Source organism: Aythya marila (genome assembly GCF_965140915.1).
Source record: "Aythya marila genome assembly, chromosome: 1".
Classification (NCBI taxonomy): Eukaryota; Metazoa; Chordata; class Aves; order Anseriformes; family Anatidae; genus Aythya; species Aythya marila.
The window spans coordinates 148,418,300-148,430,963 of record NC_139042.1 but is presented as its reverse complement, the minus strand read 5'-3'; the positions used below and the strand labels follow the sequence as shown (position 1 = coordinate 148,430,963).

Genomic DNA, 12,664 nt, shown 5'->3' with positions numbered 1-12,664 from the left:
TAAACACTGAGCAGATAAGCATGGCAGGAACAGAATGTGATTTAAATCCAAGTGGAGTGGAAAGATTCCACAGGATGTCGATGTTTTTGAATAAGCCCTCGAGTAAACATCGTTCTTAACACAGTCATTACCAGTTAGCATGGTTGGATCTCGATGTCCTCCTGATGCCAAAAGGAAGGACTCCCAGTCTCTGCTCCTTCTCTCTAACGAATCTGAAAAGGGTGGCTGCTAAGCTCAGACTAATTCTCCATCACTCCTAATTGCACCATTATCACCCATAAGGAACCCATTAAAGTGGAAGAGGTTTTGAAACCAAAGTCTCCCTTTTCAGAGCCCTGATCTAGGAATGCTTTACGGGTATATGCCAGCTCAAGAATCAGATTCATTTTGGTTCTGGGAACCAAACCACAGCCTCTGAAAAACAATGGAATTCAAGGCTTGTTCCAGAAAGTTAAGCAACAGCCTCAGCTCTTTGCTAAAAGAGGGCTAATAAGGTTTGATGTAACATCAGAGGAGCTAATTCAGATCTAATAACAATAGTTGTTTTTTGAACATTTTAGCCTTAACACAAACAATTTCTCACTTCATAATTTTCCTTCCTAGGGCCTTATTTTGGAATATTATGCAGGCAGATGTCCTACTTAACAGGAGACCCCTCATATTCTGCCAATTTCCAGCTATGTTTAAGTATTTATTGATTGAGAACATTTCAACCATTAGGCAAAGAATCCTCTTTCTGTGTGGGATGCCAGATGTCAGCTGCAGCATGATCCGCAGAAAGACAAGCTGTCTTACGGCTACCTGGGCAGTAGTATGATGGGATTAGTCATTTCTGCCTTACTTGAAACAGCACTATCCCTATTTAAATGTTAGGAAATAATGAGCTGTATGCTAAGCAGCTTGTTATGCACAGAGTTGAGTGGCAGAGGAAAACTGCAGTTTGCACTGCATCTGCCCAAGAGTTACCGTGAACAATAAGGAAAATCCAAAAAAGCATTGAACACTAAATGATAGCAAGGGAATGGATATTTCAGAACATGACTGGAATCTGTATTTCATGTTAAAGAGGATTCATTACAGAAACATTTGCTCTCCTCACTGTAACTTTAGATGCAAGAAGTAGTCAGCTCTTCTGACCTTTATAAGCAGCCAGGAAATAGCATAAGCTTAATTCATTTCAGTTTGTTTTAAAATTGCAGTTCTGATAAGGAGTGGAAGGAAAGTTGGTGGGGGAAAGATGACAGCAATCTGTATCCTTAAAAAAATAAAAAAGAAAAACATAAAATAAAAATTAAAAAAAAAAAAAAAAAAAAGTGACAAAAATGGCTAGGTTTCCTGAAAGGAACTTTCACTGGAATTCATGTCCTGTTTAGAGAATCTGCTGTAAACTTCAGCCTCTATAGCTTCCTGTTTACATTCTGCACAGTTCTGGTGTAGCTGTATGCAACTGAAACAAAGCAAGCTCTGTGCGTGTGTTATACACAGCACTGGAAGGAACACAAGCTGCAAATGAGGTTGTTTTAAGAACAGGTTTTGTGATTATGCTTTAATTACCAGCGATTCAGCTAGTCTCTGTTCAAATTTGTGCAAATCTCAAATGAGTAAACTGGTTAAAAAAAATATTTTAAAATCCTAGGAAGTTAAAGGCACTAAAGTGGCCATAAATAAACTCTAAAGGAGAGTAAAACTAGATGTTGAAATACAGACTCCCCAGATATGTTGGACAAGAGCCTACAAAAGCCTTCAAAAGAATTTTCTTCAAAACAGTATGAAAGTTAACAGGAAACTCTCTATAGGAGACTTCATGATAATTATAAAGATGTTGTCTGGCACCTTATGAATAATGTGTTCCCTTGTATAAAGAAAACAACACTGACAATTCACAATAACCCAAAAATAAACGGTTGGGACACCAACAAATACATGCTAAGGGGTGAGCTCAGATTAGCAGTATTTTACGTCGAACAGTGGTTTAGCTGCAGACTGACAGAGCTACTGCCTGTGCAGCATATCCAGGAGATGAGAATTAATTCCATAGGTTTGGTTGGATGAAGTACAACAGCACATTTGCTGGATCTTAATGCAGCCCAGGATAAACTGAGATAAGAAGAGCCATCTCCTGCCTTTTCTGCTGGAGCTGCCATCCTCCTTCTGACTGTTGACAGATGTTTTAAGACTTAATTACACACGCTATGATCAGTGGTCATTTACCTTGTGGCTCTTCCAGTTGCATCAGCATAGTCCTTACCCCTTTCCTCCCCAGATCAGTACTGGTCCTCAGCTGAGGTTTGTAACTTTGCATCTGCTTTATGTCCAGTTTAACCCATCCCTCCACACCATTCCCATTTAATTTATTGTTGTTGTTATGATCCCACTGAGGTTTCTGTTTTCCCACCTTGTCATGCGAGGGGCTCCTGTGCACTCCTTGAGATGTATTTCAGCTACCACTTAGCTGCTGGGTGTGGAGGAGACCTCACAGGCCAGAAACCCTCCTTGCAGCTGCAGTGACACCCTTTTCAGATGCTTCCATGTGACACTGGGGACAGGAGCAGAGCTCCCCAGACATCTTACTGTGTGTAACTGACTCCTCAGTGTTTCATTTCAGAGCTCTCTTTCTCTTCCAGTTCCTCCATTTTGTTGGAAGGAAAACAAAAAAAACAAAAACAAAAACAAAAACAAAAACAAAAACAAAAAAAAAAAAAAAAAAAAAAACACTTTTGAAACTGCGAAACAAGTTGGTGTCACCCCTCCAGAAGCTACATGGGGACCTTTACATGCAAGCATGATCTGATATCCCAAAATCTTTACTGAAAACCCACAGATGGGCAAAATCTTCCTGGCTCTGACCTATCTGCTGCATGTCAACAGCAGGTATCTCCTCTCCAGGTCCTTTGACTGCAGTTACAGGATAACTTCATTCCTGTGAAACCTACCAAGCTCTTGATCTTTAGTATCAGGAAACAGATAACTGGAGAACAAGTGCTTTCTGCTTCCTTTAAGTAATTTGCTGTCATTTAGTATCCCTGATAGTGTATTCATTATGTGATAATACAGAGTTCTTTATTTTTTTCTACTGAGGCCAGGGGAAGTGAGGTGTTCATTTCCATCAGCTTTGAGTCAAACTGTCTTAGTCCTACCTTTTCTTTCCCCCATTTCCTTATGTGGGGACTCTCCTCTTTCTTACCTGTTCTCTCAACTTCTGAACATTAATTCTGTGTCTGAATTTTCCTGTTCTTAGAGCAAGTGACAAAAATGCAGAAGAACTGCCGATTCTTAAAGTTACATAACTTATTGTAAGAGAAAATCATTCATCTCCAGCTGACTTTCAAGAAAATAAGATCACTAATTCTCATCTTGCCGCACCATTTAACTGCTCCCATGATTTATGGGGTGCTTTCAATAACCCATCCATGGTACTGCTAGGATTTTGGTTTCTGAGATCTCTGTTTTTCCAGAACCCAGACACACGCACAGAGGCAGCCTGTCTATTCTTTCTAGAAAGGCGGGAGGGATGAGTCCATCACCAGACCTGAGCTGAATGCTTGCTGCCTGCACAGCGCTTTCTGTTTGCTGAATTTAACCAGGTGGTTTGAGAGTCATTGCCTTTTCATCCCATCCCCATATCCAGCAAGACTCAGCAGTCTGCAGGGCTGCATTTTTATTCCACATTCTTATATATTCTTTTATTTATCTGTTAGTGCATTTGTCCATGTTGAATTTTATCTGACATTGCAATGAAGAGTTTCCAAGCCTGTCTTTGTTTAGTTTCCTTTCACTCCTCTTTTGGCCTAACATTGTTAAATATTTTTGCAACCAGAAGGTATTTTTGGAGTGAATATACTGCCATGACTCTCTGTTTTCAATGGCAATGCTCAGTTCTGGCTGCCATGAGCAGACATAAGATGCCATGTAAAACTGCAAGTTGATTTAAAAAAAAATCTGATTATATAATGTTATACCATTCCTTTTGGTTGAAATTCCAGGAAAGTAGCAATAGGGATTTTGTATTGTCTACCCTAAACAGTAAGCATGTTTAAAATTCAGTTCACGACTAAGAAGCTACACTAATACAATAAAAACGTTCAAATTTTAAAGCTGTTTGGCAAGGAAAGGTACTGAAAAAATGTCAGTTTCGCCCTTTGACAGCACTGGCAATCACCCTCTAAACTCTGCTATAATACTATTATTGCCCTGAATATTTGGTGTAAACACTTTTAAACTAAGCAGCCATGCCAGCTGTAGGCAGGATCTTGGTTCAGAGTTGATTTTGGTAGGCAGTCAGGTCAGAGAGCCCCCATGACTTACTACCTGCATAGGTTTAAATTCCCCAGGCATTGCATGGAGACCACAAAATGGAGGAAAGTAAGGCTAATTTGTTGACTGTCATGAAGAAGGATGATTTCTGGAACAGAATCATAGAAACCACATCCTAATACTAACATACTCGGAGAGCTGTTTGCCAATACAATTTGTGTGAATTGAGTATTATGTAACACAGAATGACAGAGGACAAAGGGAGAAATAAGAAATGGCGCCATCTCTGTGCCCCCAAAACCAACACAAACTCGTGCCAATGGAAAGCTTCCACACTCCTGAGAAAATGAGTGCTTTCTGAACCCTGGCTCCCATTTCCTCAGTTGCTTCAAAGGCTGTTACAGCTACTTGGGGACTTCTCACATCTTGCCACACTGTGATGAGCTCTACACACAATAGCTTTTGCACTGAATTTTGAATTAAATTTTATTAGAGACTTAGTCAAAACAACATCCTTTTGCAATCTGTGGTATTGGTATACCTCAGGTTTGAACACTTCATTTTGAACAGTCCATTTCCAGTTTTTCAACATGAAAATGTGTTGGGCTTAAGAATCTAGAGTGGAACAAGCAAATAGTTTTAGCACTTGACATCTCCTTCAAACTCCTAACAGAGAAATAATTTCTTTTCCAGACCCACGCCGAGGTTATCCTACTGACTCCAGAAGCTATCCAGAAAACATCCCCAGGCCCCATGGGGGTGTTTTGCACTTGCAAAATGTATGCACTTGCAGAGCAGTAGAAATACCAACCATTAAAGCCAGTAAAAGGCTTGTAATGTGATTTTGGTTGATTAGAAGCAAGAAAATTGCTTTTCCTTTAGGCAAAGGTTCATATCTCCTACTGAATTTTAATCTTCAAAGATTACCTAGCTCTCTACAAGACCAGAGTGATATTTCATCGGGAGGAGTTTCTGAACATTAAATTTCCACATTGCAATCAAGAGCAATGGTGAAAATCAGTTCTAAGCAGTAAAGACTTTACACATAAACGTAGTCCAACTTCAACTCTATATTAAATTCAACTTACAACTTTTTAAGGAAAAAAGAAAAGAAATTATTGTAATATGAAGGACTATCCTGGGGAAGAGAAGAGCAATTGTACAAAGCAATATTTATGGTATTCCCGAAGTAACAATTTTTGACTTTTCCAGGTAACCTATATAAATTAAACCTAGCACAGATTACTAGAAAGAAACACAACCAGCCTGGAAATGCTGGGACGACAATGCCTAGCAGCATAAACCCTTGTTTTGATGCCCCATCGCTGGAAGTGTTTAAAATCAGGTTGGATGGGGCTTTGAGCAACCTGACCTAGTGGGAGGTGTCCCTGCCCATGGCAGGGGGGCTGAAACTAGGAGATCTGTAAGGTCCCTTCCAACCCAAAAGACTCTGTGATTCTATGATCATATGATTGGAGTGTAGTCAAGGTTTTTGAAATATCTATACATTGGATGTTTGGGGGGAAATCTGGTTGAATTGAACAAAAATAATTCCTCTGAATTGTAGTACTGCTCTAGAATTGTATCACACAGTCACCCACAGACAGATAGGAAATAAATAGTTCCATATTCTAGCTAACATGAAGAGATATCTAACAGAACCTTTATGCACAAAGACAGAAGCTAAGATACGTATCTCATTACCAGTGTGATTTCCTTTTTTTCCTGGTTAGAATTTCCTTAGCCTTATACAAGATCTTTGAAATTAGCTTGTTTCTATTGACTTTTGTGTGGTTTCTGCCTTTGCCAAATGAAACAACACAAAACAACCCCCTGTTGCAGAGAGATGCCCATGTATGTGACACTGAACATTTGAGCAACCTGCTCTGACCCTCTCACCAGCTGAAGTCAATCCATGCTGCTGTCTCCCCCTCCCTATAGCCATGACAAAACACTATTGAATAATTCAAACTGAAAGGAAAAAAAAAAAAAGTCCATGAAAATCACCTAATTTTTTTCAACTATTTAATGCAGTGTACGAGTGAAGGAAAGAGACCTTTTTGCATGGAGCTGTCAGCTGCTAATCTTTCTAATAAATGTAGAACTACAGAGATATTGTTCCCCAGATTAGAGCTCATGATGGAAGTCCAGATGTTCATCAGAGAAGCCTTCTTTCAAATACAACTTCCACATAATAATTAATTTTATGAGCATGTATGGGGAGAGTAATCATGTTGTTGAGTAAAAGATTCCATTTGTTAAAAACATGTAGCGATAATAAAGTACTCACATTCTGTTAAAGTACTTTTAATATTTATTTTTAAAAATCCATGCAACACTGTTGATGAGGGTTTTTAGAGGAATACCTACACTCAATATAGCTTATTTAAGACCAAGAATGCTGAACTTGTATAATTCCAAGTAAATTGATAGATGTTCAGAGGCCTGGATTATTGCTACACTTCACAGAAGACATGCAAAAAATGCTACCCAACTGTTTACTCACTCAATGAAATAACTGAAAACAGACTTTATGTGTAAACAAAAGTGGATTTTGGAAAAACACAGCAGCTGCCTTCAATTTATTTTATTTTATTATTTTAATTTTATTTTATTTTATTATCTGTATTTATTTTTATTTTATTTTATTGTTGGTGTTGTTGGTGTTTTGTTTTTTGTTTCTGTTTGTTTGTTTATTTGTTTTACAACCAAGCTGGTATGTCACTGTTTCTAGGTGCAGAATAGCTGTAATTTTGAAATGTTGAAAGTTTGTCCTTTCTATATTGTTGTGTCATGAAAATAAAATCTATCTCTTTTTCTGATGCTCTAGTAGAAATGATAGGTACCTGTTAAAACTGTTGAGTAAAATGTACCTTTTTGTAATGGGATAAGAGAAACTTCCCAAAGCAAGTGGCTTCATAACAAAAGCCAAATTGCAACTCGTGCCACTGTTAACTACATCAAGAGGCTCCTTTGGCTTAGCTAAATTAATCTGAATATTGAAGTTGCTATGAAACTAAATGTTGCAGTGAAAAATACATTTACTTTGAGGCAGAAAGGGATGACAAGAGAACTTGCATCTGACTTTGTTTCCACAGAGGAGTAATAAAAAATCATTTAACTGGCTCTCCAATGACTATTAAAACCAACTAGAGCTACCTATAAAACTATTGTACTTGCTAGCAACAGTGATAATTTCTCAGTGAACGTGGAAAAAACAAACCCTGATCATGTGGTCTTCTACTGCCATCTGTTGTGTACATGGAAATATGCACATACCAGAGGTGGAAGTTGCCTATTTTCCTTTTTTTAATGCAAGACAAGCCCTTTCTTCATCACCTTTCCAATAAGAAAACACAGCCAAATCTCATTTAAAATATCCTCAACTGCTTTTTCTCTTTTTATAAAGTACAGAAATGGTTGTCATTTATGTACTTTGCAGCAACATGCAGCACTCTCAGCACTGTCAGGCTTCATTGTGCTAATGCTGGCTGTGCATGTGTGTATGCGGACCACATGGGTGCGTGCACACACACACACACACAAATGCAGTGAAAGGCAGACCCGGCTGTGATAGTTGTAGCCAAAACTGTGGAAACCTTATAAACAAAAACACACTACAGCTGGCTTATGTTGTGTCCCAGAAGCAACCCTGCCCTGCTGAGTGTTTCTTCTCTCCAGCATGATTGTAGAATCACAGAATCGTCTACGTTGGAAAAGACCGTCAGAATCACCAAGTCCAACCATCAGCTTCACCTACTGAGTCCCACCACTAAACCATGTTCCTGAGTGCCATGTCCACACACCTCTTATACACCTTCAGGGGTGGGGACCCCACCACTCCCATGGGCAGCCCATTTCAATTCCTAACCACGCTCTCCACAAGTAACTTCTTCCTAAAGTCCACTCTAAACCTCCTCTAGTGCAACTTGAGACCGTTTCCTCATGTCCTATCACTTGCCAACATGGTATGTCTACAAGGCAAGAGGTTAGTAGATCCCAACGACACAAAGTGATATTGAGCACTGTAATTTGCTTCCCTAAGCCAGGTGAGAAAACATTACTCAGGGAAAGTTCCCAGCTTCCTTTTCCAATGCTCAGACCAAGATCTCACATACATATATTTTGGACAGCTAAACTTCTTAGCTAGATTGCATTCAGCTCATCGCCAAGCTCATCCAGCCCGCCCTTCTGCTGCTTGCATATTTGCCTTTCTTACGGATTTAGACTTATATTGCACCTAGGTAACCCCTGTATAATATAAAGCACTCCAGAGAGTGAAGGCTTAATCTTTCTGAACATATTGCACAAAAAGCAAAGCTTTTTTTCTTTCCACCAGCCTTTTTATCTGCCTCTGCTGCTGAAGTTTCACTATCTGAGCTCTGAGTGTGAGACTCTCACTCTGTTCACTCTCTAATTTTCTGTGTTTTCTGGAGAGCTCAGGTAATCCATGCTGCAATCAAAATTTTCACATATTGGCATATTTTTTCCTCTTCAGCACTTTCAGGCTAGTTTAATGTTAGTTCTTCTCGCTCCATATGTCTTCTCACATCCAAAATCCCTCTTCGTGCCTGCCACAGGACTCTGGAGCTTGCCTCACAGATTCCCTGTTGGCCTGTTTCCCGCACAGGGATCAGTCTTCCAAGTGAATATCATATTATTTCCTGCTAAGATCTTGTGTGCTGGATTGTTTCTTACAGTTTTCAACTGAGAGCAGCTCCCCAAAAGCTGCCTTGGAGTCCAGTTGCTTTTCTTTGGTCCTGTCATTCCTGCATTCTTTGGCTCCTTTCTTCCTGCCTGTGAATCAAAAGAGGTCTTCTCATACGGCTGAGACCCTCCTCTAAGTGAGGTATTTTTTGTTTTAATGTGCAGATTTCTTCACCACAACTCTGACCAGAGTATTCAATGGATTAAGGTTAAGAGATAGATTAAGGCAGACACCTCTGCTTCTCTCTAAGTGCAAAAGCAGACCTCTTCGACCTGAGGAAAAGGGTGTATGAGCCAACCTCCTCCTGATCCACAGCCACTGCTGGGCTGTGGGGGCACAGGAGAGTGGAGGAAGGGTTGCTCATCTGCCCGGTGGGGGGACATGCCTCAGGTTGTTCAGCTTTCCCTGGGAAGGAAAGGTCCTCTTCCTTTGGGAAAACAGGCTGAGCAGCTGGATCTGGCCAAGGCAAAGATTGTTGTGCCAGGCTGTGATGTAGCAGTGGAGAACATAAGACACAAGTTGAATGTGAGTGCTGTGCAAAACAGACTATCCTCTATTTCTCTGGTTTATCTCTTTTAGGTGGTCACAATCCTTAAGGAACTTTCCCTATTTTATTAATATGCCACATGTAAAGCACACATGGAAGAAGCAACCACATTTTTACAGGCAATGTGGAACAATGCTGCTGTTGATTAAACTTCTTTTACTCTATAATTTGGCTAGAAGAGACTTAGGAGGAGTTAACAAAAAAAAAAAAAAGTTTCTTTTCTTTTCCTTTCCTTTCCTTTCCTTTCCTTTCCTTTCCTTTCCTTTCCTTTCCTTTCCTTTCCTTTCCTTTCCTTTCCTTTCCTTTCCTTTCCTTTCCTTTCCTTTCCTTTCCTTTCCTTTCCTTTCCTTTCCTTTCCTTTCCTTTCCTTTCCTTTCCTTTCCTTTCCAAGTCCTTTTAAGTTCTTTTAAATTGTTCTGAACTGTACTAATATGCACACTTGAAATTTCATGCTTGAGACTCTGCCTGGTGCAAGATGGTATTACTTCCATTTTTTTTTCTCATTGTAACCCAGGGTAGGAAAGGGCTTGCGTGGAGCAATTTTTATTAACACATACTTGGCGTACAGGAGTACCAGCTTATTTTGTTGCAGAGGTTCAATACACTGTGTAAGGTGTATGTCTGGGAACTGCTGTGACAAACCAGTTCCATCTGAGGGAAGCTGGTGGAAGCCTTAGAAAAAGTCTCTGAAAACTTTTTGACAGGAGATCACAAATCTCCTTGAAGAGCCTTGGAAGCTGTCCAGCTGGAAATAATATGAACTGTGTGAAAAATATCTTTTCAGAGCTGCAAGGTAAAAGTGGAAAGAGAAAAAGACTCACTTTTAATTCAGAGTGTTAAGCAGGGAAGAGTTCTGGAAGAGAACTGAGGTTAAAGATTTAGATTAGACATTAGGAAGAAATTCTTCACTCAGAGGATGGTGAGGCACTGCAACAGGATTCCCAGTGAAGCTGTGGATGCCCCATCCCTGGAGGTGTTCAAGGCCAAAATGGATGGGGCTTTGGGCAACCTGGTCTGGTAGGAGGTGTCCCTGCCTGTGGAAGGGGGGGTGAAACTAGGTGGTCTTTAAGGTCTCTTTCAACCCAAACCTTTCTATGATTAGCATTTGATTGTAACAATTTAAATAGCATTATTTAACAAGAGTCATCCACAGCTAAAATGATACAACTTGGTAGAAGAAAATTTTTTGAATTGCTTGCAACCTGTCTGCTTACACTGGAACTGAAAAAATATTAAGATCTCGAATGAAAAGGTGCCTGGAGCCGGAGGATAATCGAAGAATGTTCAATAGCTGTTCACTGCACAAATGAAAAGGTGACCGTCCATAGTCTGCAACTGCATGTTGATGTATGTTGACGTTTTTTGGCCTAATGAATTAAATGAGCAAATTCTTGGTGATGCATTCTTTTGGTCATGACTATAACTCACATAATGATGTAGCATGACAAAGCTCAGGAAAATGGGAAAGATTTCTTTAAGCTACATTAGTTCTTTATTAACAGATTATTAATTAACAGATTGATTTTAGCAAACAAAATTATTTTTATTTATCCACTTACTCTGAAAAAAATGGTTTGTTTGTTTGTTTTATCTTTAGGATACTGTAAGCACTGTGAAGTTGACAGGCTGGGTAAGACTGTTTTGAGGAGGACAGGGTACTAAGAGATTAAGTGTGAACTCATTTCAGAAGCCATGATTTGGGAATGATTTAATATTTTCTTCAGCGTTTGCTCCCTCAGTGCAGTAAAAAACTTGTGAAACATTGTAGTGATTCTTGCTTGAATCAGAACAGTACAAATAATTGTTTTCTTGTGTGAGTGTACATCAATTCACTGTAAAAACACACTAAATATTAGTTAAGGCTGAACTTCAGGTTAACATGATTTCATTTAGCACGTAAAGAGTTTTGTAAGTTGATGAGCTGAAAACTGATATAATTTGAAATAACAATTTCAATCTTCTTATACTTTATTTTTATTGTATTGTATTGTATTGTTCTTCATCTCTTTATTCCTAGCTTTCTCAAACTAAAGTATTTCTTAACGTGGTCTTCAAAAATAACACAATCTCAGTTTTTATGGCTGGTATACATTTTCTTGTGAGCACTTCTGTAAGGAATGTGTGTTCCTTGCAGAACACAATCAGCAAGACATAAGTCTTACATCTAGTCTACAATAGATTTTATTTTCAACATGATTATAACCATAAACTTCAGCAGGATTATGTGAATAATGCAGAAAGCAAATCTGCCAGTAGAAAACATTTTTACTATTTTTATTTGGAGAACACATAAAGAAAACATGGACTTTATAAGTTGTGCAACAGCTGAATTTAGTACAGTTTAAAATACACATTAAAGGAAATAGCAACAGCAGACTAGTCTTAAGACAACACTTTCCAAAAGAAACATTTATTTTATCTCATGGAAAATTAGCAACTCACAATCATGAATGTTTCTGTATAAACTGTAATACACCATGGCAAATTTGATTTTCACAGAACTTGATTGATAGGCAAGTCATTAATGCATTAAATGGAGGTAGTGAATCAGTCCATAAAAGACCATTTTGCCTCCAGGTACTTGTAATATACGACTTCTCAGTTACAGTTTCATTACAGAACTATATTATACCTTAACCACAGAAGCTGTCCAGGATTATTATTATTATTTATTATTTTTTTCTATATACAATACTCATACATGTATAACTGAATACCTGAAAACTACTGGTGTCTCTTCTTGTTTTCCATTCACTCTCAGTGACTTTTCAGAGACCTCTTCATTCCATCATCGTGGGTTAAAACACAGACTTGAAAACTTCTGCTCTGTATTAACCAGATGGCAGCAAGACTTCTCTTTAGTAGATCCTGCATAAATATGAATTTCCTTTCTATTCCACAACAGTATTAAGCTTCCCATGGTCAGCAATGCATAAAAGGGAAAAAAGGGAGTAGACTTTTACAACATATATTGCAGTGATGATTTGAAAACATGTTTTCAAGCAGTAGTTTAATCTTCTAGGATTTGTATTTGTATAGTGTCCACAATCACAAACTTGTAGCATAGTATTCCAACCCACTAACTGCAGATCTCAAGTCTTGAAACAAGGATGCTTGCTTCTGCTCACATCTTCCTCCACAGTTCTTGCAACTTA

At 38.8% G+C, this 12,664-nt stretch overlaps 1 protein-coding gene across 2 annotated transcripts in view; it reads left to right on the top strand.

Annotated features, from left to right (window-relative positions):
- The window catches only part of WASHC3 (WASH complex subunit 3), a 56,359-nt gene that overhangs the window by 33,123 nt on the left and 10,572 nt on the right, over positions 1 to 12,664 (top strand). Inside the window, exon 7 of one of the 2 annotated variants that reach the window (XM_082780580.1) lies at positions 4,948 to 6,736. The exons of the other annotated variant lie outside the window; for it this stretch is intronic. Within the exon in view, the coding sequence (XP_082636706.1) occupies positions 4,948 to 4,972 (25 nt within the window). The 3' untranslated portion in view covers positions 4,973 to 6,736. Of the gene's footprint in view, positions 1 to 4,947; positions 6,737 to 12,664 lie in introns of those variants that run through there. 2 annotated transcript variants of the gene reach the window in all.